This window comes from Molothrus aeneus, chromosome 8 (genome assembly GCF_037042795.1).
Source record: "Molothrus aeneus isolate 106 chromosome 8, BPBGC_Maene_1.0, whole genome shotgun sequence".
In the NCBI taxonomy this organism is placed as follows: Eukaryota; Metazoa; Chordata; class Aves; order Passeriformes; family Icteridae; genus Molothrus; species Molothrus aeneus.
Window position 1 is genome coordinate 10,977,501 of NC_089653.1, and position 26,363 is coordinate 11,003,863.

Here is a 26,363-nt window from a genome sequence, read left to right on the forward strand (position 1 = left end):
AAATGAATCTCCCCTGCTTACATTCAAATGATAATGTCACTTAAGATGGCTCCAACGGATGCGTGACAATCAATGGATTTGATTTTGTTCCCAAACACCATAGAAAGTCCAACAGAATAGGATATTTGGGATCTGTCTTACCAACTGAAGCACACACTCCAGAATGTCAATATTAACTACATAACAAATGTGTTTCTTCTAAGATGTTAAACAGTCAATGGAGGAAGCCGAGATAAGCTTTGTTATCCATCCCAGCCAGAAGGAAATGCTTTGACAAAAGGCAGGAGCAGATGACTGAATTGTAACTGAGGTAGCTGTCAAGCTCCCAAAGCCGATTTCATGTTTTTGTGTGCTAGAATTACTGTCTTAATTATTTTACCCTCCATTTTTGTCAAGTCAAAATTGATACCTGCTTTCAGTTTGGCAGGTATCAATTTTTACAGTGTCCAAAATAAACTTTGTTCATGGTGAATTGGAAACATCTTGGACAGTGAAGACTGAAAAACACTCATCTTTCTGAAATATTTAAGTATAATCCTCCATGTCTTGCCACCTAAAAACTTCAAACGTTATTCTTCTTTTTCTCCCTCTCACAAAAAAAAAATGGCCAAAAACTTCTGATAGAAAATCTTGTTTCAGATTTGAGTTATTTCTTCCCTTAGGATACTAGGTTTCATTTTTATTCAAATATGTTTTTTGTTTACCTCTGGGAGTAGAAAACAGTTATCTTTATACTGGAAGGAGTTCTTAATTGTAACTGTCCTTTGGTGGTGTTCTGCTGCAATATTGCAATAATTTTTAAGAATCTAGAATGATGGCCTAGTTGTGAAAACTTGGCAGTGACACATGGATGCTAGAAAAGCTTTGTCTTAGTCACTGAAAGATGGACAAAGCAATTTACTTTCTCTCCCTCTCCTTTTGGTATTTTTTCTTTTTAGTGTGGTAGGACTTTTTCTTCCTGTCTGTGCCATTGGCAGCTATGTGTGAACGTAAGGGTGGAAGTGGGACCGGGTGTGGTTTCATTGTAGAGCTGTTTTGAGCCACTTAAGTCCTCTGATCTTCATCAGCATCTGTGTCAGGGTGATTCTAACAGCACTGGTCAGATGATAACATTGTAGACTTAGCTCTCTTTAGTACTTATAAACTGATGGCTGATGGGCTTTGTTGGGCTGTTTAAGTGGAAGTTTCCCACAATCTGATACTAAACTGGAGGTTTTGAGTGAAGCTTTTATCACTCTTTCACCAGTCTCATCAAGAACTTCCCTTCCCTTGCTGGAAATGGAATTTCATGCTGTGTATTTCTAATACAAGCATTCCATCAATCAGCAATCTAGTAGAAGTTTGTGGTTCTAACTAAAGAGCATTTCACATGCTGTGAAGTGGTTTCATAGTGTGGCATCTACGTCTATCCCAGACCCTGTGGAAACTGCTTGAACTGGAACTTGCCTTCGATTTACTATGCTCAATTTTTATAACTTGATATCAGACACGTTTTCACAGCTGGTTCTCAATGCCTTTCCTGCAATTAGAGAGATTATGTGCAGGATGTGTTTGACAAGTGGGCAGTGTCCAAACTCCATGTTCCTTGTGTGGCACTAAAATGCCACAGCAAACAAATCAGCAATGAGTACAATTGCCAACCCCAAGAAAAAGGAATACATTCTTGTTGTGCATCACATTTGTGTTGTCAGCAAATCTCAGTTCGCTTGGCAAGGAAGCCCATGCCCATTTAAAAATGAGGGAAATTAAGTACTAAGTGAATTATCTTAACAGAGCAGACTACCATTACAATCCAGTCTCCTGTGTTTGGAGTAGCATTAAACGTTATCTCCCTTTTAAAAAGAATCAAAAAACTTCAAAACCCAAATCCAAAACAATTACATATGGTAGTCATTTCTTCACAAGTAGAAGCAAATGCTGTAACCCCAAGGACATTTTAGTGAACTTCCAGATTATTATTTGGACATTGAAACTAGGGAAAATGTGGGAACGTGGGGCACTTTACTGTTTGCTCTTGGGACAGCACCCCAGTGTGCAGGTGGTGAGCATTGCCATTGTGTGGATACCATATTATACTGAATTCCTGATTAGATAAACATCCCTGCTAGTACTTTGAGACCAAGCAGTAGTAAGTACCAATTCTTAGGTCAAGTCTGGAAAGAGCAATCAAGCAAATTTTGATTCTTTGCCAAATTCAAAATTTGATAATCACTTCTTACTTGAAGTGAGAAGTGGAGACTGAGAAGTGACAGCTGCAGTTCAGCAGTTGCCCAAGAAATTGGAACTTAGCTAAGACATCAAAGCAAATCTAATCTGCCTTGCTCATAGACCAAGAGCAATGTTAAAAAAGTTATTTTTCAATTATCTTTGAATTGATTTCTTGGTTAAAATTTTTAAAATGTAGTGGAGAAAAATGGTTTTCTGGCACACATGCTCATTGTATATCACACTTGTTTGTAAAGATGCTTGGTGTTTGTTTGTTTTGATGTTTTAAATGAAATTTTAAGAAATTACAACTATGCAGAAAGGCAAATTTTGGAAGATAATGACTGTTTATGATTTCAGCAGGGAAAATAGTAATGTATATAAGACTTATACATGACTCAATCATTACTGTTATAGGACAAGAGTATGTGTTAGTTAAAGTTCAATTTGTTAAATTTGATGTACTAGCTCAGGTACACACTTCCTAATTCAGTGAGCTGATCAGCATTTGTAATGTTAGTTGTAGTATTTTTCAGGATCATGTCACAGATTTATCAGTGTATACTCAGTTATTTTAGTTAGAAGAGGAAAGGAAAAGACATCTTTATAAAAATATTGTGGAGTTTTGCTGAGACTAGAAGACAAAGTTTTGGGAAAATTATTCTTGTCGTTAACCCCTGCCTCACATGCTAACAGGGACATCAGTGCTGCCAGCATTTTTTTTTTCAAAAATTTTCTTTCTCCTCCTTTCAGAAGAGTAATTTTTGAGGCAACCATGACACCTCTGTCATTTTACTCACACCTCTAAATTTCTCTTTCTGTTGTCAGTCACCAGTCACTGTATCTTGATGATCTTGATTGATGACAAAATATATGAGAATTGTAAAAAGGACATTGAACATTGTATCTAAAACAATCATTTCATGCTCTTAGTTTTTAAGTACAGTAAGAAGTTAGAACAGCTCCTGTTTACCTGTAGGTCTTACACTTATTTTTTGCATTTTATAAGAATGATGTAGATATACCTCTGGAGGTATTTGTAAACATGTATAAATATTTTTTTAAGCATATTTAAAAGTTGTTTGCACATTTAGTCTTGGTTCAGTACTTATGATGTTTTGCCAATATTTAACTGTTTTTCAAACTTCCTTTTAAATTACTAACTTCCCATCAAAGTCCAGGATTTAAATGACAAGTAAGGAGCTGAGAGCAATAGCAAAAGGAATCTGAATCATATTTTCCTTGAAAGAGCTTAATGTAGTTGTGGAAAATAAAACATGTCAGTAAATAAAATACATATTTGGGGAAGGAGAAATGGCTTTTGGCCGTTCATGTCTTGAAAATTTTTATACAGAAGAGGAGAGAAAGCATCAAAGAAAGCATTTTTTTCCTGTTCATCCTAGCATGAAATGTATTATAAATTATTTTAGGAGAAAAAGAAACCAAGCTCTGTGAGTCTGAGTGTTGTTCAATGGCTGTTGGTTTTGTCCATTTATATGAAGTAATTGCCTATTGAACTTAAAAAATCAGCATATTCCAGTAGCTGCTGTGTGTGCCTGTAAAACAGCATTATTTGAGGCTGAATAAACACCATTTGCACTCCACTGCTACTATGGATAGAATTTGGTTTCTTTACAGGTGTTTTTATGCAGTACTTCTCTTCTACATTTGGGTTTCTTTATAGCTATGAGTGAAAAATGCTATTTTTGCTATATATGATGATTAGTTACATGAGAGTTCAGCTTATTTTTTAAGTGATAGTGGCAGAACTATGTAGGCAAATTGTTCAACATGAATATAGTCTTACCATAAAAAAAAAGTCCTGCTCTGCATAAGACTTATTTTGAGGAAGGAACTGATAGAAGCTGTACCCACAAAAGAGCTGTACCTCTTCCTGATAGAGGCTGTGTCTCCAGAAGGAGGCTGACTCTTGGGGTGATACTGTGCCAGCTAGGCTGGCAGACCTTTCTGTACCTGGGTCACGTATCAGGTGACCCATCAAGTTACCCACCAGTGCGCAGTAACTTTTACAGGTGGGTCCTGTGAAGACTGGTGCTGTCAAGGGGGGCATCTTCTAGATGGCACTTGTGGTCTAGGATTTTCAGAGGGCTCAGAGAGATTTACCTACTCCTTTAGGGATGAGAAGTGAAGATACTGGAGAGAAGCCAGCAGATTCCAGTAAATTGTTTTGAAGAATGCAGCTAAGTGAAGGAGTAGAGATTCATCTTTTCAGTTTGGCATAGGTCTTAGAAGCATGTCTTAGCACAGATTTAAAATGTAGTCTACTGTTACTCTGAAAAAACTTGAAAACCTTGTCTTTTCCACCTGTTTGACATGGACTTTGTGATCAGTCCCAGCCATAGATTCCTTGCTGTTCCTTGCAAAGGGAATGTGTTGTAGCAGGTACTTTGTTCATGGTATAATGGGTCTTTGAGCTTTCTCTGGTTTCAGTTCCTATTCTGGCTGCAAATGACAGGAGTTTATGAAACTCGTGTGGTGAGGTTGGATAGTAAGTTTATCTGCAAGACAATATGAAAGTGTATTCTACTTTTAATAGCACATGTGCATCCCATCTGGGTTGGGCTGGGCTACAACACTGGGGACTGAATTGTGTGCATTCCAGCCTAAAAAATGTGGGACTGCAGTAAAATCTTATTGGTTTAGGTTCTTTACTTGTTTGCTTGGGACTGTTTGAAGAAATGCAAAAAAAAAAAAAAAAAAAACAAACCCAAAACAAAACAAAAAAACCCACAAAACAAAACACCAACCAAAAAAACCCCATCTTCAAAGGACCTTGCTGAGTTTCTACACCAGTCCCCTACTTTTTTTGAACCTGCAAGGTGGCATTTTATTTCATAAGGTAGTTAAATTTAAGTAATGCTAACATTACTAATGACACAAATACAGTAAAAAAAAAAAAGAAAAGAGAAAATATTGAGTGACTACAAAAGGTGACTCTAAGACAAATGAATGAATCTCTTGAAGCTCTTTGGCACAAAAATTTCTGACCAAGTTGTTTAATGACATTAACAGAAATGTTAGGGGGAAGGAGGTTTAGTTTAGATCACTATTTGATTTTATACAAAAAATGCAGAAATCTCTTTTGATGATCATTTTTTGAACACAGAATCATGGGAAATAGTTTGTTTTCCCTGAGAGCCAAGGCAATGTATTTATTTCAAGTTTTATTAAATGAGTTATAAATTTTCCTAGCAATTTACTCATAGCTCAAGAGGTTTAATTTGCATGTGTTGCCTTTTACAATATGCTTTTCGTAATGTTGCAGATGCTTCTTCCCTAGCTTCAGTAAACAACAGGCAGTTGGCCAGGTTTTTGACTGAACGTTTGCCAACTCTGAGAAATATTAGTTAACTCTCTAGCGACCACTGAATGATTTTTAGCTGACTTTATCCAAAAGAATCTGTGAAGTTTAAAAATTATAGAAAGTAAAAAAATAAGATAAAGAACAAGTAATTTGCTGGACTAAGCACAGAAAAAGAGATTTATTCCTGCATTTTAATTATTTCAATTTTTCTTTTTCTTAAAGCTTGTGTTTAAAAATTGGTTGCTTTCAGAAATTTAATTAAAGATTGCTGATGAGGATGATGTTAATAATAAACATTTCTCCCTTCAGGTTAGTGAGCATTTTTCTTCTTGTAGATGTTCAAATACAATTAGGTTTGCCCCTACTGTTTGCTTTCATTTAGAAAAGCCTGTAAGGACAGTTTTCTTCTTCAGCGTAGTAATCCAGACTGTAGCAGGGGTGTTTTGCAGGTGGGATGGCAAATTGTTTCATGAGCAGTGGAGGTGAAGAAGTCTGCTTTCCAGCAGATTTAGGTGATGTAGTAGAGCTCAGCTCCCATCCCTGTGCCATCTATGATGCTTTCAGCTTCCTTCCAGATTTCTTTTGTGCTTTAGTGCTGTCTCTTGAGCAAGTCCTGTCATATTCTCTTCCACTCTGGAGCTACCTGCATGCTTGTTTAGCTACAGCCAGTGCAGTGGGTAGTAACCCAATCTGCATTTCTTATTCTTAGTGAGAATAGTTAGATCTCTCTTTAGTGAGAGATCCAGTAGTGTTTCACTTTCTCTCATTCAGCCTCTCATCCTCATGGTGTTTCCAGGAATGTGAGGTGATTTCAAACTTGTTTGAAATTTGCTAATTTGTCCCAAAATTATGATTCAAAAGACACATGCAGGAATGGCTTCTCAGCCTGCTTGCATAAGGAAATGAGGCCAACCATGAGTAAGAAAGAAATGTCAAACATCTTCTTGAATGATGTGCACTTGGAAATAATTACAGGCAGTCCCATGATTAAATGCTGTCAGTGTAAGTGGGGCAACAGGACAGACTGAAGGAATGAGCTGAGTGTGAATTACCTGACTTGACACTCAGTGCTCTTGGAAAACCTGTCTCTCTGGGTCTGTGAGCACACTTGGGATAACTATTTTGAACAGATGATCATAAATGGAGCATGCTGCAACAGTCATTTGAAATGGGATGATTTTAAAGGTGGAAAATTCTGAATATTTTGGTATATATCCAGGTTACTCAAGGCTCACCTGGGGTACCTGAGCTTGCACTTTTATTGGTGTTAATTTTTGGTCCACAAATGCTCTAATGATGTGCGGCTAGCTTTGTGCTGAAATTAAATACAGTGAAGATAGCACAACATCACCCATGCCTGATCTACTGCTTTCAACCTCAGATTCATTTAATCATATTACCCCTCCCAGAGAGTTCCTTGTTTGTGCAGAACTAGTGCACTCAATACCATAAGGACTGGAAGAACTGAAATTCTCTGAACAATAGATGATTGCTTGTACACACCCTTCTAAACTTGTTTTCAAGCTCTGAGGCAAAACATTGCCAATCCAAAGGAAAAAACCCGTGATTTTATAAGCTTAGTGTTTGAAAAGTTACCTTACATTTTCTCAAGCAAATTTAAAGTGGGCTCAAATGGTTCTACTGTTAGGATCCAGAGGAGTATCAGGTCATTTGTTCTGTCTTTCTTACTGGAAACATGGTGTGTGCCTAGTGTCATGTCGTAAACTGATGTCTTAGTGTGTCCAGAAGGAATTATTGTGCCCTTTTACTTTGCTAACAAATAGCACCTATGACCCATTGAATTTCACTTAGACTGGATGAATCTGTTTTCCCCAACATTTCTCATTTTTTTCTTCCCTCTGTCTTTTCCCCTAAATGATACTGGGGAGGGAGGAGCGTTGCTTAGCAACCTGTTGGAAATGGTCAATACAGCATAAATATTAAACCTTTCCAGCCATAGTGAGAAAATAGTCCAGTGTTTCTCTTTTTCCTTGGGGAAATTGTGGCAAAATGGTAACTCATCCTTTTCTGATGAACAGGACAAAATTGGTATACCTCAGTTTCTCTGGAACTCCTGTACATGGAGAAGGAGACTTTTTCTTCACTAGTAAATAAGAGAATGCTCGTGCAGAGCTCATGGACCATGGTGTGGTATGTTGTTAGGGGATGTTTGTGTGTGTTTGGTTGGGGCTTCTGTTGGGGGTTTCTTTAAAAATTGTGTTAGAGCCTAAAATGGTTAGTTTGGAGTTTGGCTCTAACTTAGTCGTACATTATCAGCAAATTGCAGTTATAAATGATTTTTCTTTTTGGTCTAAATGTTTTTCATCTGCTTTATAATTTTTAGATGGAAGGCAGTAGAAAGTACAGTGCTCCACTACTTTTCATCCTACTGCAGAAATTATGTAAGAATTATAAAATCCATATTGTTTAATGCTTGCACTGGAGGGAGAAAATATGTCATCACACATTGTCTGAAAAAAATGTGTTTATTAATTTGAATGAATGTCTGATTTCAGTAAGACCTTTACATAATATTAATGAAATCGAGTCTCAAGAGAAGTCGAGAGGCTTGAAACTATAGGTAGCCACTGTGATCTGCTTAAAGTGAGCAACTGAAAGTGCACTCCTGCGGTTTGCATTTATTTAGTCAGTGACTGGTAGACTCAGTAAAGTCTGTGCTTGTGTTTACTTTGACACCAAACATTTTGTGTCCTGTAAGCTTAGGAAAGTGTGTGAGTGTTAAAATACCTTGCCAAAGATCATTTATTAATCATTTAAGCACAGCAGTAGAAGCCTGGCCCCTGGCTCTGTGTCCCCATTGCCCAGCCAATGCCTCTCCATTCAGGCAGCTTCACACCATCTGGGTCTGTCTGCCCCATGGATGTCCATGGGTTATTGATCTCAAGTGTTACCGGCTGCCAGGACTGTTAGCTGGAAAATAATTGGAAAAAACACGTTGATCTGGTAGCTCCAAATTTTACTGGAAGTTGTTCCTGGAATAATGTGTTTATTGAAATTATATGTGCAATCATATACCAATAATTTCATAACTAAGAAATGAGACTATTTCAGGTTTTTCAATAGTATTTTCTTGAAAAGCAGCCTATGTGAATTTTGATTGATATGACATTTTAGAACTATAACTAAAACTGTATTTGTTACAAATGAATGACCACTGAATCAATTTCTTTAGTATATATTTCTTTAGACTTGCATCATTAATATTCAAAGGGGAATGTCTTTTACATTGTGCTGCAGTTTATACTAATGTGGGTTCATTTGCTTTCATGTTATTAAATCACTCTTTTCTATTGAAAAGATAAAATGAAGTCGCATTGTTCATGTGCTCTGTAGAACTGTAGCAATGTGCAGTTCGGTTTCTACTGCATTTCCAAAGCAATAAATACATGAATAAAAAATCAAAGGTAGTAGACAGGATTTTGCTTTGATTTCCACAGACACAGCATGCCATTGTTATAAAAGAACTCTAATAGGTAGATAAAAATTTGCTTGTATTTGCCAGCTGTTTTTAATGCAACAGCTAGTGCAGTCTGTATTATTTTTAGGATGATCAGAAGGTGCAAAACCACTTCTTTACCTAAAATTAATGTATCTATTAGAGCTAAATTGAATCTTACTGCATAAAACACTTCTAAAACTATTTGCTGTGTATAAAACTTCAAGTATTTGGCTCAGGCTGTATATTTCACTGAAAATCTTATTATAACCATCAACACTTTTAAATAGAACAAATACATGCCATTTAGAATTCTCCTCTGCTTCTATCTCACAGACATATCAATGTTTAACTGGATATAACCAACTCTTCACTTTGAAGCAATTGAGAATTGCTCTAATAATTACAAAATTTACAACACACGTGGCTTTATGATGGCTTTGTTGACTTAAATTCTCTAATGGCTTTGCTTAAGAAAAAGTCATGGGCAGCCTGGATTCTACCTAGGAGCCCATTTACAGCATTTCTGTTTGTCTCTGTGTGTTTGTTCAGAGGAAACTTGCCAGAAAGAAATTGAGCCCTCAGTGCTGCCTCCTTAGATTACTATCAGGGTCTTGCTTTTAAACTGAAAACTTCATCTTTTTCTCTAGAATTAAGATTAGTATTTCCCTATAAACCTTACATTTGAAAATGGTTGATAGGCGGCTGTGCGATGTCTGCACTGAAACCATGGTTTATTTTAAAAATGAAAAGGTTGCTTTGTTACCTTCTCTTTTCCTTGGTGTCATTTGCAAAATATCTATAATGAAACCTAAAGAGGGGAAAAAAAACCTCCTTGCCACAAAAAAGACTTTAATTAATGGTTTATTTTAAAACTAGGGATTCACCTGTCTTCTTAGTAAGAATTTGTTTGGAAAATGGCATTTTCCATAAATGCTATTTTCAAGTACAACATTACAGAGTTGGCTGATATGCTTTGCTCTTAATATTTTAATCTTGGAAAACTTAAATATATACTTAGCATAATAAATTTCAGCAAACTCTTGAATCTAACAGCAGTGCAGTATTTTTCATGTCTCTATAAAGTATTTATATAAAGTTATCTAACTTCTCATTCTCAATTTTTATCAGTATTTTAGTCTGTAAATAGTTTGCTTACATGCCAATATTAATCAACAATGATGCTGGAAAATGTGCCACCTTTTTCAATACCTTGGTTTATTTTCATTTATGGTGTGTTTTCTGTTTCTATTTTAAATCTTGTATCTTTGCTCTCACTTGTGTAATGCAATCTCTTTAGTGCTTTGAATAAGAAATGATTGTTTGGAGACTCCATATGTACTACTTAAGGGTAAAAAGTGAAAGAAAAAAACTTAAATATGGTAGAGAAAATGATTTTGTCTCAATTTCATGTGTTTCCTACATTGATAAGTGTCGAACTGCTGTCAAGAGCTCAGTCCTCTGCAAGCACATGCTGTGTCAGGCAATGAGAGCATGCATACTTACCGTTCCTACTATTATTTTTTTAAAGGCTCTCAGTGGTTGATGAGATGATTTTCATGCTTGATGTAAAGCTGCACACATCACATAGGTTATTCTGAAACCATTATATCCAGTTCTGTAGGCAAACATTTAGATATTCCAGTAACTTCTGGGTCTAAAGCAACAGGTGTGAATAAGCAGCTGCAGGTATATAACAGAAGCAGCTAGAAGAGTCAGAGAGCTGAACTGCTTTGGAAGTGGAGGCTTCGCTCATGGAGTGAAGGAAAAGAGAGAGATGTAGGTCCTGTAAGTTCATACTTCACAAGACCTACCCCCCTTGCAGGGAGGTGGTGAGAACCTGATGGTCCTGCTGCTTTAACAAGTACTGTCATTTGTCACTGTCTTGACATAGACATTTCTGCTGGAGGGACACACAGAGAAAGAAGGCATTAGCATCTTTCCTGCAGGAAGAGCATTGCTGCTTTTTGCACATTGGGAAGCATAAATTTTGGTTTTGCCACTGAAAAAAACTCTTCCTTTAATTAGGCAGGCATCGCTTGAATGAGAGATCTGAGAATTGAGCCTTGTATGCTTTTTGTGGAGAATCTTTTATTGACCACTGTTTTCACTGTAATAGGTATTTATAATGAGAAATAGTGATATTGCTGAAACTTCAGGAGATAGTCTTTGTGAGTGAGGAGATCTGAGTTAAAGTAGCTTCAGTAGGAAGAAGATGCTTGGGCTTGCTTTTTCACTGGTAGAGCTGCAAATGAGATGCTGAATTTAAAGTTAGCTTTTAAAAGCCATATATTGAAGTGAGAAGAACGGACACTAAGAGCTTCCTTGACACCTGCTGTCAGTAGGACAACAAAATACATTCAGTAAAGTTACAGAGACAGTCTTTGGGGATGTTAACTTCCATAAATACTTCATTTCCAAAGAGATTTACAAGGGTATGGCCTAATGCACAGCCAGTTAACAACATGTGACGTTAGATTTCTACAGATCGCAATGCTTGGAAAATTGTGGTGAGCCTAATTCTGAGCATCTATTCCAGCTGTAAAGATAGAAAACTAAGTTAAAACATTAGTTTTTTACTGAGTTTTAGGCTGAGTTACATATCTTAGACATTTCCAGCTGTAAAGGGAAGGCCAACCCTGCTGAGGCTGTCTTATTTCATGCCTCTTTTCCAGAAACTGGGGTTTTTAAGACTCCTCACATAGATGTTTTTGGAAAACTTTTATATTGTTTTGGCATTTTCTCAATTTATAAAGAAGACATAGTGATAAAAAGGCTGATCACAGAAAAAAAAAATCAGTCATAAAACAAAGAAACAAAAGAATACATAAAATACCATGGGATTATTTTGCCAGGGAAGAAAATAAAAAAATGAAACTCTGGGGCAGTTAGAGGTGTTTTGTCTGAAGCTCATATTGGTCAGGTAACTAAACACAGGGGAAAAAAATCTCTAAGGACACTCATCCAACTGTATGCATAATTCCATGTTATGAATGCAAGCATATATGAAGTCATAGATGCTAAGGCACCTTACGTCTTCCCCTGCTTTCCAGCAATTTTGTCAGTAATATTGTTGTGCTGCTCTGATTATGACTTACAGGGCATGCAGTGGTGAGTGACCAATGTTTAAACATTCATTCAGTATTAGCATGTATAAGAAATGTAGGATACTTTCATTAATTGGATGAGGGTTATATGTGTTTCATTTAAAAGCTGCAGTGATCACTAATGGAATGACCTCGAAGTCATTATCTGTTAAGAAGCAGGAGAAAAGATTGTTCTTCATGTTCAGTTGTATTTGTCATTACTTGTAAATATAATTTCCAGATAAAATATAGTTTTAGCTCTCTAACTACTCTAAGCTAAGGTTGGATGGAATAAATTCTTTCAGGTATCATTTAATTTTGTTGCACTGACTCTAAATAGCACTATTTTTTGTCCAGCTTTATTTATAAGCTGTGGTTTTTAAATGCAGAGCACTGAATACTGTTTCTTATTTCATTTTTTACCCCTTTTGTGTCTTCTTTAAATTTTCATAGTCATTACAAAGTGTAGACAGGAAGGCTGCAGATATTTCGGATACCATAGCATTACTCAGAAGTCCACCAATTGATATTACAAAAATACAGTGTGCTCTACATGCCAGGTGTTTCAGAGCACAAATCCTTTGCGATTTGTGTTTTGTCATTAGGTCACTAAGATTTTCAGTCTTATTCCTCCCTTGCCCTTGCTGAGATGCAGATCTTCTTGCTCTTGGGAGACCAGACTAGTTGCTCTGATTCACATTTATTTGACTACCATTCTTGGGATTGTCTCTCAGCAATCTCAGAACTGAATGTGTACAGAGGAAAAAGTTGAAAATTTACTATTTTAGTAATAGAAGTTCTTTATTCCCTTCGGTATCAGAAAGTTTTCTTCAAACAAGGATGAGTAGCAACATTGTATGACTCAGCTAACAATGTGCATAAATAATGTCGACTCCTGCTGAGAGTGACAGAAGTTGATGTGGATTTCAGGAATTTCCTGAACAGCAGTTGTATTACCTGGTATCTGGATAAAGTCTTGAGGCCTAGCAGAGTTTTCTGTTCTGATTGAATCAAGAGCATCTTTGGTTTGACTTTGATTTTTTAAGTCATGGCCAGGGCCAGCCCTTGGGAAGCAGAGGGCACCGTGAAGGGAGCAAGCTGTTGGTCCAGGAGACAAAGAATGAGCAAGATGTGCTAACAGAGAAGAGACTGCTTCTACTTCTATTCAGTAAAACGCTCTGATTTTTTCAGGATAGTAATGGTGCTCTCCAAGAGCAGAGGACTGAAATAAAGTGTATCCAAAAGCACTACTCTGTCTCTTTAGGTCGGTTTTTATCTCTCTCATATAATGTATTTGATAGAAGTAGCAAGTACAGGAGTTTGAGAGAAAAAAAAAAAATGTCCTGGTGGTCTACTCAGATTGGTGGTGCATGTAGCTTATTTAGAAGATTTTGTAGGTTGCATTGAATCAGTTGACCAAAGCAAAATGTAATAAATGTAGTCAGCTAGTAAGTATTTAAAGAGGAAGAAAGAAAAATTTTCTTTTCTGAAGGAAGAGGAATTAGATGAGTGATGAGAGAGATTTTCATGTATCAAATGGTAGCACCAGGACAGATTTATTTTTAAAAAATTCCACACTTATTGTTTGGATAGGTTTTTTTCATTGGGATCATAGAAAATCCAGGACAGCCTCTCTTGGGTGAGCATTCCTTTTCTTAGTATCATACTTGTTTTCATTCTCATTTAATATCTAAATTTCCCCTTTATCACCCTAATATCTGGGCATTTATTACTGGTAGTCACAGAAGAGGGGAGGTGGATGAAATATTTCAGGTGAGTCATCTGATCTAATTTGGAAAGGTTTCTGTGAGGAAAGAACAACTTTTGATTTATAAGGGAAGGTTGTCTGTTATAAAGATATACATGTTGGAATTTATTATCAAGAATCTGCTTTTAATTTTAGAGATTGTTTACCTAAACTACTATGTGTCAAAGCTCAGGACAAATTTCTACTTAGCATTTAATTTTAGATACTTGCCATAGTGGACAGTAAAAAATGGGTCCCCAGAATTCGTGGCATCAATATGAATCTTACCTTCTGGCAGCCCCTGCCTGCAGTTTGTCTTTGAAATCTCCTTGATGCTTGTTAACCCTGCTCTGACATGTAACAGCTCCCGTTTATTTATTGGACTTTGCTCATTTATGGAAAAGTACAGGAATTATTAATGGTTTAGTATCTATTGATGTATTACTTGGGTGGAATTCAAATTCTAGTATTTATGGTAAACCCCTTTATAATGAAATGAGCATAGAAACAAGGAGGCTCATTCTTAAGGTTAAGTGTCTTTTGCTATGTGAACAATTGTCTGTAAAATATTGTCTTACCAGCTTTTTATTTATAGCAATAAATTAGAAATAAGGACTTTATGTATGAAGGGAAAGGATTAAGAATATTTGTGTAGATGATAAAGGATAAATAACCTGATTCAATGAACCATATATTGGGTACATTGTCATGGACTCTGGATTTCTGTAGGAAGCTGATACATCTCTGCATCCTGCAGTGAGCTCCGGCCCAGGACTATGCCAGAGCAGGTAGCAAGTGTGGGTGCTTCTATGTCAAATCTGAATGCCCAAAAGCTGGAATTAATGCTGGGAAATGCGACTCTTGTATGATTTGGCAATGATCTTGAGGGCTTAATTTTGTTCTAGCTTCCCTGGTGTAGTGCAGGAGGAATTTATTGTCTCTTGTGCTGTGTAAACACCATCTTTTTGCTTTCCTTGAAGGAAGCACATGGAGCCTTGGGCTTTGATTTGCATAGATGGCATGTTTTTCTTTTAAGATTATAATGTAAAACATAATGACAGTACTGGGTTCAAAACAAAGGTCCACACAGCTCAATACTTTGTCTCTGACAGTGGCCAGCAGTGGAAGAGAAGAGAACAAAACCAGGGAAATCTATAATGGTACTTACTGTATGTTTCCAGTGATTTGCAGGGACTGGTTGAGAGAGAGGCATTAGTGCATTTGAGAGGCATCCTATTTATGTGAGCACTGTACAAAAAAATCATGCAATGAGCAGTTGTGGTGTATGTAATAGATGTTAAACTGGGAAAGAACAGAGATAGCTGTGTGAAGCCAAGAGGATGAATGTTTTAAAGTTTATAAATCAAGAGATGATGGGATCAATTCTGTGCAGTGTAAATAGCACTACAGCTTTTGTTCATTTGGCTGAACTTCTCATATATGCAACATGCAAAAAAGGTGCTTTAAAGGTAATGGTATTTCTCTATTTTTATAACTTTCATTTTAGTAGTGTTTTATTCCATGAAATGTTAATGTTGAAAATATTCATCATCAATGCTAAATATGAAAAATAGTAATCAAATTCCATGGTTCTTCATATAAGCCTATCCATCACAAAGCATGCCCTATGGCTATATATCAATTTTAAGCATTAAAGTTACACAGTATTATCTTAGCATTAGGTTAACTGTCAAATAAAAATAAAAATTAATAAGCTGGAAAAAAGAACGAAGAAGAGACATTCCTCATTTAAAATCCTCAACTGATCTGGCATAATTGAAATGTCTTTTAGCAGAAATGTTAGCTTTAATTCAGATAAGACTCAGCTCTCAATACAATTTTTATGATAGTCCAATATCCAATAATTCTTGAGGTACAAAACTGCCAGGTATATAAGTTGATAAGGTCCAGGCTTCCTCCTTGTATTTCACTGACAAGGAGCATATGTTTGGAATTAAAGAAGATCCAGGCAAGCTTTCAATATTGAGATGTCTGTTCAAAGAGATTAATGAGTTTTAGTCCATGTAGTCCCAAGTTTTCAAACTTTTGCTGCCATTTTTCTTGCAGACTTTCTGAGACATTGTGGAGTTTGGGCATTTGGCTACAGCATTAAAAAAAAAGTGTGAAGAACTGAACATTGATTTTACTTTTCAGTTGAATAACGGATAGATTTTTGTCTGATTAAATAAATTAAAACACGTATAGGACACGTGTAGGTGGACTATAGCTTTCTTTCTCTTTTCTTCCCTGCTCCCACTGTCCTGCCTCCTGTTCTTCAGATACCCCAGATAAACTATTTAGTCTCTGAAAGTACCAGAGTAATAGAAATTTGTTGTTGCATTCTCATTTGCTTTGATTTAGTTGAATATTATATGGGAAATATCATCCTTAATGTCTTTTCCTAAAATTAAACACATCTAAGGAAAGAAATTGTGCAAATTCCACCTCATTTTTTATTTAAAATACTAAAAACATATGAATTTCTTTGATATTACTTGTGTTAACAAGAATCCAATGCAAGGAAATATTTTTAATGAGTTAAGTCTTTGCGTTTCCAAGCCTCATCCAGAACCAGCCTCTTTTCACCAGTGCTGACTCTGTGTTGTACTAAATTGCTTTTTTTTGTCATCAGAGCTCTTCTGCACATAATTCCAGTGTACTTGTATGGCACCCAAGTCAATATGTAGCAATTTTCTTTCTGTTGTTTGTATTTTTTTTTTTTTTATATTTTGTTGAATGGGCCTGGCCTGTAATGAGATTATTAGAGAAAAAAGTGAAGTCTTCATGAAGTTTGCACTTCTGTGAATTCAGATTCAGAGTACAAAATTCTAGTAAAGCAAATAAAAACCCTCCACTTGGTTCACTTTGACACTAAAATATCCTTTGATGATGATGTTTTTGCTGGAAGTCAGATTTAAGCTGTAAAATAAAGCAGCTGTGCAAAGTAAGTTATGTCTTGATCTCATTTCCACAATATCTGTCTTACTTAAACAATTTTTAATATTGCAAATACATTTCAATATATACCAGGAACAATATTCCCCTTGCTAGAAAAGGAACATATTGGCTTTGTTAACATAGCATGTTCCTTTTGCTGCTTCCACTATTTGTTATCTGTTTTGCTTTAAGGTATGAGAGAAATTTGGTTTTCTGTCCAGGGAGCTGATGAACAGAAATTAAAATGGTTTCTTCCCATCTCTAATTTAAAATCAAGAAGTGAGCTAAAAATATTTTTCTTAATGTACTGTGAGCTTGAACAGTAAGCAAATATTTCTGTTATGGTATCAATCAGAGAATGACCATGAAAAACACTCTTTCTGCTGGTCATGGGATGCAGGTGAGATAGGAGAGACATTGTATCATACTGCACTGAGAGACAATCAGGTGAAGCATTATGTTGGTAGTTCTGAACAAGCTATCAAATATGAATATCACTGCTAAATAAGTTCTGTAACCTTGCACTATAAATGCTTAAGATTTTGTTCTTTTCAAGTGGGATGACAAAAGACCAAAAACATTTCTAATACAAATGTCTAATGCATTACTGTCATAAATGTTCTCTCAATGTGTATATATAGAAAGAGAACAATGGGCTGCAAGGTACTGCATATTCTGATCAAATTCCCCTACCAGCTGAATAAGTGATCTGAAAAGCACCTGTTTCAGGCCTAGAATCTGTATAATCATGATCAATTTCTGATCATTGTTGAAGTTGACTGTTGGTTTGTTGTTTATAATTCCTATGTGGTTTGTTGTTTATAATTCCTATATTTTATATTGGCAGAGGTCTTTTATAATAAGAGGTTGTTAACTCCCCTTTCCCAAGCATTAATTGTCTAATAGGCATAATTTAACATGATCAAAAATTGGCAAAATCACATAAAGCAAAAGAAGTAAATGATTAGTTTTCACTGTTCTGAAAGACTGGAGGTAGGATAACTCACAGTTCTGTAGCTCTGTGCCAGTGCAGGTAAGCAAAGTTGATGACATTTGTTGCTGCTAATATTTTTAGGTTAGTAATGGCCCTTTATCAGGTTTGTTTAAGATAGGTATATAAGCAATGACAGCACATGAAATGCATTTTTGATGAAAATAATGCACATTAGTTTGAAAGAGATGTTACTGCATCTGACATATGTTCATGCATCTAACAGTTCAAAAATAATTGTGCAGGCATGGACTTGTACCTGAGTTTTGCCCTGTGTGAAAAAAATGAACATGCGGAAGTAATGAAATAAAAAGACTACTAAAACTTTTCAGTGGAGTGGCCTTACCTATAAACATATATTGAATTTGGTCACATTAATAAAGCTAATAAATGTATACAATATTTGTAATAAAAGTTTGACTTTGAGTATAGCATATTCTAAAACTAATTCCAGCATTGATTCTTATGTAAAATACAGTATGGCTTTTGTCTTGATTTAAACAACTAAACAAAAAAACCTCAGCAATGAAGAGAGCTCCCAACTCTGTTCTGGTGAGAACATGCTTCTTATTCCCCGTCTGGGGTTGGATATCTTCAGTCTCCAAGTATTCCCAGTCCTGTTATGCTGTCCGTTGGATTGCAGACCCCATTACTGAAATTTCCTACTTATGTCACTCATGAAACTGGCTGTTTTCAAGTCATGCCTCTCATTTATTGCACTAGTGTTGAAAGTGAGTGATTTCTGTGGGTTCTGATATAAGATGCTGTTCTAAATTCCTTAGTCTTCCTTAGTCTTCTCTACACTTTTTTAGTTTATCAGCCTTATCTAATTAGCCTTATTAGCATTACCTCTGTAAAAGATGGTTTCCTTGCTCCCCAGTGTTCTTTTACACCCAGTCGTCTTATCATCTTATTATCCTTTCAGTGTTTTTTGTAACTAGCTTATTGTCTTTTGTGGTCCTGAGCTCTTTCCAGAGGTTTGGAAGGTCTCCACACAGGTTTCAGTCATGTTCTGTGCTTCTACAAGAATGAATTTTCATTAAACAATATTATAAAATAAAATTTTTGCTTTTCAAAAGGGGTGTTATGGGGCAGGAAACACTTCACACAACAGTGCTGATAAGTGGTATGAGATTCAGAAAAACCCAGGAATGGAGTAAGAAGAAATTATGATAACTATGTTGGAATGGGTACAAATAAGAAAATAGCATGCCAACTATTAATTTGTGTGGAAAAAACTTCAGAGCTCTGTCTTTATAACAGTTCAATTAAACAGAGACATTTTCAACTGATTGGTGTCTTCATGAATTGTGACTACATTATGCAGTTTGGTATGGAGTTATATGGATAAGGGCATATAAATGATAAGAACATCTTTGGTTGATAAAAGGATGTTCAGAAATGGTGAAGTGACTTGTTTCAGTGTCAGAACTAAATTAAAATGTACAGGAAATCTTAACTTCTGTCTAGTCTATGCTGAAGCAAGTTCTTAATGTTGTTTAAGACAATGTGGGGAACTGTATGAACTGAGAGGGATGATCCCAATGCTGTTTTAACCCATTAATATTAGACTAATCTAACCTTGTAATAGAATATCAACATTTAATATTCTGGTGTATAAGACTGAGCTAATCTTAGGTACAGAAACTATTGGGTCTTGTGAAATGAGGGAGATGAATCATGAAAGCTCTGGAATCTTCTGAGCCATGTCAGTTCACAAAGGACGTGGGTTTTGCTCATCTCAAAGTGGGTAACACAGCCTATTTTCTCTTCAGGAAATATTCAAATAATGGTTTATGGGGACTCTTTGGTGGTAAAATTAGAAACATATTTAAGCAGAAAGACATAGAATAAATAGTTAGGTGCTTCTAGACTATACATGAGAGTATCTCCAAGTATGACAGTGATAAAATGTATAGAACAAATGAGAACAGAATGATGTAATAGCAATTTTAGTAATGTCCTGAATCAGTCCTACTTATCTACAGTATTCAGTGTGAATTCTGCTTGCAACAGTGTTGTACCTGTTAGGCAGTTTCATAAAGGCACTATGTTTTTTATATAACATTTTGTCCCTTTAGAAATTATCCTGACGCATGTCAGGAGCTTTCACACTGAAAAAAATATGTCACATTAGCTTCCAAGTTTCTGATTGTCTAAATAACACGGTAACTCAACATACAGCTGTCTGGCATTTTGACAGTACAATAACCCATAATTCTTTCTGCCACTCAACACTTCAAGGTTAGCATTTTGTAGTTTGCTCTCAAGGAGTATTCATTTAAATTTTCAAGAGGCAAAGAGTTGAATGCTGTCTTATACTGCTCTTTTGATTTATTTTTTATTTACTTTTCTACTGTATTAAATTTTTTTAACCATATATACATGTATTTTTAACCTGCAACTTTCCAGGAGGCAGGATGTTCATCTACATCTCTGTTTTTCAGAAACTGGGGGCAGTGAGTATTTACAGGAGAACTTCCTATAGCAGGACTTTGTCTTGCATCACAGGGAAGCATCACCTCCCTTGGTATTTTGCAGGGGACCACAGATTGCTTAGATATTGAACAATTTTTTCACAGGAAACTGTGAAGTGGAAAGGTGGCCTTTGGGAAGAGCTGCTTTCAATTCCAAACTGACATCTTGAGATTTTGAATGAAATGGAAATTTTGAAATTCATGCTCAAATGAGACATTTGAGCAAAGTTTTGTTTGTGAACTTAATATAGTTTAACCTTGTTGGGGCTGGTTTGTAAATTAATTGATAAGGTTGGGGAAATAATCTTTATAAATTCTTAGATACAGATTATTTTTGTAATAAGAGGAAGTTTCTATTGAGGAAATGGGGGCAAGTAAGTAATGCCAAGTGTACATTATAAATTTTAATATTGTAGACTCTGGTGTAGATAAAATTTTAAGTATTTGGTGGAAGTTACTCCTTATTTAAGCATTCTGGCCTGCATTTGAGCATATCAGTATGTATGCCCAAAGACCACTTGCTGTTTCTGACTGAAATTCTTGGTAAAGAAAACTCAGAAAGGTAACAGGGACTGAACATATGTAATTTTTGTAACACTCCCCCTTGGGCAAATTTTTAGAATAATTGTCCCATTAATACAGATCTATATGTACACATTTGTTGTCTAGTGAAGACGGGTATAAGGCCAGGAATTGTGTTGGTTTTTCACAGATCCACATATTAAAACTTGACCTAAACATGCAAGAAACTCAGAAACAGCAGTGCTGACATTAATTTTATGACTAGTTTAAAATTAGTGTTGCAAGCCATACCATGTATATTTATGCTCACAATGATTGCTGTATTGAAAAATATTTATGTGGTAGAAAATAAATAGGTCTTGTATCCTGCAAGGGTATGAGATAAAATGCTAACATAACATGATTTAGAATACATGGAAAATATTTTTTGTCATTGAACAAAACCCCCCAACCTTTCCATGCACTTGTGCTTTACCCCCCACCCCCTAACAGTCTCTGGCTATCAAGAATTAATTACAGCTTTTAAAGAATCAAACCCCCCATGTATTACCAGTGTGTGTGCATGTGCAGAGTGTAAATATGTTCTAGAAATGCACAAGAATACATTAAGTGGATTTTTTTTCTTTAGCGCGATCACTCTTCGTATGGTTCTGAGAGGAAAATAATTCAGTCTTTTAAGTCTTGGGAAAAAAGGGTATTTTTTGAGCTCTTTAGAAGAGCATTTTTACCAGGTTTTGTCCAAAGGAATTTTCAGTATCATATCTGCAAAAAAATCAGATGAAATTAAGAACCATTTAAAATTCTCTATTGAGAAATAACCCTGCCTGGTAATATTACTCCTAGTTCCTCCCAAACACACAAAAACTTTTACATGATTATTCCTTTTTTCTCTTGTGCTATTTTTCCTTTCGCTCTATGAGCTAAGCTGGAAAAGAGAGGGAAAAGATTGTAGTGGTTAACTAAAAAAAAAAAAAAAAAGAATCCTTAACTAATAGTCCTAGTAACAGAAACTGAATGCTGTTCCAAAATGTGCCTAAATACCTAGGTGAACAAGTGACAGTTGTTGTAAGGGAAGGTATCTGGGGGGTTTTCACTGAATTCTTGCTCAAGTGCAGTGTTTTAGCTTCTCAAGGCATAAAAATACATCACTGGCAAGTGCCTTCTTCAAGGTGTAAACCCCAGCAGACAGTATGAAACATATCTTAATAGAGCTTTATTGTGCTCCCTTTGCTTGTCCACCTTTGCTTTGTCTTTATCTCCTGCTGTCTCTAACCTGTTGAGTTCTTTTACTGTCATTCTCATAAGTTTTGATTGCTCTTTCTGTTGTTACTCTTTTAGACAGGATTTCTCTCCCCCTAAATCTCCTCTTTATCTTCTGGGGAACATCCTTTCTGCTTCAGGGTTTTCTGTTCTTTGAGTGATATTTGTACATGATAGACCGTGAGACCATGTAAGTGGCTGTGACCTGCATGCACTTTTAATTGTATGGCAGCTGATCATCTGGATATTGGGGCATTTGTCAAGGGGGACCAGAAATGCTGCTGTAGAGCTGAAGAGTGTGCTTCTTGTCAGGGCTTTGTTGGTCACAGGGCTGCAGGAGAAGGCACGGAGACCCTGACGAGAGAGAGAGAGAGCCCTGTTGTGGCAGACACTGCTGGGCAGTGGGTGAGGAGGCTGCTGAGCTGCGTGGGGCTCCTTAAATAAATGTGCTGAGAGAAAGGCCATAAGGTACAGGTGGGAGGGTGGCACAACAGTTTTGTGAGTCTTTTGAAAGGCCTCTTGCTTTTTGGATTTCTTAGAAGACTTTTTTTCTGTATATGGAGGATGCCAAGTGTTTGGTTTTTTTTCAGTTTGTGATGTTTTGCATAACCAACTCCTTCTGTTTTTTGACACCCTCATAAAAAACTTTGCCTTCTATATGGCCTCCTAAAATTTCACATTAAACAAAAATTGTTCACAAATACAGCATTAAGAATGATGAAACGATCAAGTGCCTGTTTTGTCCCCTGCTGGGATTGTAACTTGGAAATCTGCCGGAATACTTTTGCTTAAAATTTTTGTTCATAAGAATAATAGCATGTTCCAAAGGGTACACCTGATGCATTTATTCATCTCACCTGGCAAAACCTCCTATCCCATCAATGTGTCATCGCCATTTTTATTTCAAATACCTCTCAGATGTTTAAAAAACACTTGCCTATTATTCTTATGCTGAACCTATGTATTAGTTAACTCTGTGGACATGTCACATTGTGTCTTGGAAAATTGATTATGAAAGCTGTGACATAGTGACATAGTTTTGTGATGCACTTGGCTACCAAAATTAGTTTTAAAAAATGCATGCCAGAAGAAAAACAAAAATTAAAAATTAATTAAAAATGAATTAAAAATTAAAGGAAATCATTGGATACTGTGGATTTTAAAAACATATCTAATTATATGTTTTCTGGATGCCTTTTGACTTATTAAAATAAAAATAAGATTGAAACAAAGCAAGCATTTAAGAATGTGCCTGCAGCTCCTGTTTTCCAAGTAATTGAATACAGGATTTCTTCTCTAACCCTGTTCCAGCAAGAATATGCACTGCTTAGGTATTCATTTCAGTGGCATTGACAATACTGACAATATAATTGACCTAAAAAGTTCTGGATTTCCTGTTAATGCACTTTAGAAACGTACATCAACTACAAAAAAATCATTTCTATCTACATTTCACTTGATTTCCATTTTCAAGAAAGGAGGTTTCATCATTATTATTCTATTTGAATAGCACTGATATCTTGAGAGATGGAAGGAGACTTCTATTGTATGCAGGAGTACTTTATTTCGATATTTTCTTTGTCTGATTATACATGATAAACACACATTAGTGACATTCCGTGCATGTTTTGAAGATAAATGGGATATCTCTTTAAACCATTCCTGACACTTCCTAACCTGTGGGCTTAATGGCATATTCTTTCTTTGATTCAATAATTTGTCTGTCAAAAAAGCTGTGCTGACATTCTCGTTGTTGTGAGACTGAAATGGAAAGAAATCTCTTATCTTTAAGATAATTTTTGAAAAATCGAGGAGAACATTTTAGGATAAAAATGTTTTAAAAATGATTTCAGTTGGAAAAAAAATGTAAGTGTTGACATTATACCAACTGCTAGATGGCAGGTGATAAAAGGAAGAATGTTATCTAAAACTGTAAGTCCCCTTGAATTAATTAGGGAATGTGTGAAATCTTAGAAATGAAGACAGTTTCTACTACTATGCCTTGCATAAGTATTAGTTCTGTATAATAACTAGTAACTTTTAAAAAAAAGGACTATAGATGTTGCTAAAAGAGTCTGGTTTGCCAAACCTACGTAGCTTCTCTGTGTAAGGCAAATATTACTATATGCATGTACAAACGAACATGTACTTGTGTATGTACATTGTCTGTGGATGTCTTTGAATTTATATGAATATACTGGTGCACTGTCTATTAAAAATAGTCTACCTGGCCCTATTTTATTTCACAACTAATAGAGAGAGGAGTGATTCATACTGGCTATTCAGAACCTTTTCATTTTTCCTAGCAGTCTGGTGTAATGGGAAAGATAAAGGCCATAAACTGCATGAAACAAAAACTAACCACAACTCTCCAGTTATATCTGATCAAGTAACATAGGACAATGTTAGAGTCCAAAGGTTTGAACACTGTTATGTTTTTGTGGTAGCTGCTTTCCTGCTTTGGAAGTTTTCACTTCCAAACCCTGTGAGCTGGCACTGAGTTCTGTCTGCTGTGAATGCCAGAATTTTCTTACCTTTTTTTAAGGGTATGACAGATGTAGGAATTCTACTATTTTTTGTTCTTAAAATATTATGCTTTTATTAGAGGTAGATTAGGCAATTGGCTTCACAAGAGAATTAGCTAATTCTGAGTGTTTGATTGAGTACTCAGGTCCTCCTTTCTTCGTTGTTTTCCCTGAGTTTCATTTTTACCAGCGAGCACTCATCAGAGCTTTTTCCAGAGGATTTCTAAGAGCTACTGTCAAATGTGCCTCTGGCTGGATGGCTGGCTAACAGGGATTGATCTTGCACTGGGTGTCTGCCTTAATTTGTCTTTTCTGATTATTAGTCTTGTCCCCTTTACATTGTAATTGTGAAAGGCTGACCTGGTGACTGTGGCCTATAAGTTACAATTTGAGGCTTAAGCTCCTTGGTTCACAATATGCTTGCAAGGGCTAGAGAGTTCCAATGTGTTTTGAGATGCTTGTCACCATGGCAGACTTCAGAAAACTTGGGTGGTTTAAATATATCAGCCAGCCAGCAGACCTGCTACCACGATATGTGGAATGGATAGGAGAGGAGAAAAGGGAAGTTGTGAAGAATTACCTGAGTCTTCCTTTCCAGTATTCATAACAAGTGGAGTAATCAGACTCTTACCTAACTATGCCCAAAGGCGAAGAAAGATTATAGTTTCAGCAGCTGACATAAATAAGACGAAACCTCTCCCTCAAATAGGTTTTACCCTCCAAAAAAACTTCCCACAGCCAAAATAAAAAAAAATATAAATTCAAACACATCCACAGACAATGTACATACACAGTCCTAACGACGAAGCGGCTGTGTTGGTCTAAAGGAAACCAGTTACAGATCAGAACACAGATATGAACTTTGTTTATGTGTTCAGAGTTTGAAACTTGTTCTCCTGTAGCTGAAAGCACTGTAAATTTTAGTTACAGTGCTTTCCAGATCACCTCTGACACCTGTGGTGGGGAAGCCCTTTGGTCAGTCTCACTCAGAGAGTATTCCTTCATCCTCTGCTTGCAGGGTTGAACAGCAGTTTTGGAGAAGCTCTAGGGACCTGCTGTTATGGAATCTAATCAAATAATTTTCAATATAGCTGTATTTAGAAATCATGAGGTGTGTATTGCCAGCTTGGTAGTCTGTTAAAGTTTATGGGAATGTCTGTCTCTACTCTGTAGTAGTATTGTTCTGGAGTGTAAAGCTCACAGTTGTGCTACTATGATCTCAATTAATCCTTTCATTGTACTATGTGATATATTTAAAATAGGAGAGTAATTTTAGGAAAGATGTTAATTTAAGAAGAAAATACGGGTTTTTCTAGTAGCAGCACAGAATCTAAAACTTGCAGTAGTATGGGATTTCATTGGATGGTTCTGAAATTAGTCATAGACTTCTGGGAAAGCATAGTGTGGTATTTCCATATGCTGTGACATTTCCTTCACAGTTCTTTTTCATCCAGATGGAATCAAGTCTAAGGTCTGAGTAGTTTTGGAAAGGGTGTTACAGATGTGGTACCAGGGGAAAAGGTGGTAGCTTTTCTTCTTGACCATGGTGAAAATTGTGCCCAAGCTGAAAAATCGAATTCAGCAGGCTATCAGCATTAAGAAACACATGTTTACATTTCTGATGTCTGACATCATAAATGTTAGTCTTTAAACCTAGACTTCACAGTTAAGCAGCAAAATTTGCTGGTAGATTAATTGGTTGAGAATTTTTTAATGACAGTATCTAAGGTTAGGGTTAATGTAAATGTTATTGTGAGCTTATCTATTTTTAATCTGTTCTGTCTGAACCAGAACTGGTGGTGTTTAGTTACCATCATCATGAAATAGTAGC

The 26,363-nt window shown here is 36.1% G+C and overlaps 1 protein-coding gene across 3 annotated transcripts in view; it reads left to right on the top strand.

Annotated features, from left to right (window-relative positions):
* The window catches only part of LRMDA (leucine rich melanocyte differentiation associated), a 610,568-nt gene that overhangs the window by 294,436 nt on the left and 289,769 nt on the right, over positions 1-26,363 (top strand). The window contains exon 1 of one of the 3 annotated variants that reach the window (XM_066555014.1): positions 7,600-7,681. The exons of the other annotated variants lie outside the window; for them this stretch is intronic. Coding sequence (XP_066411111.1) covers positions 7,611-7,681 — 71 coding nt within the window. The 5' untranslated portion in view covers positions 7,600-7,610. Of the gene's footprint in view, positions 1-7,599; positions 7,682-26,363 lie in introns of those variants that run through there. 3 annotated transcript variants of the gene reach the window in all.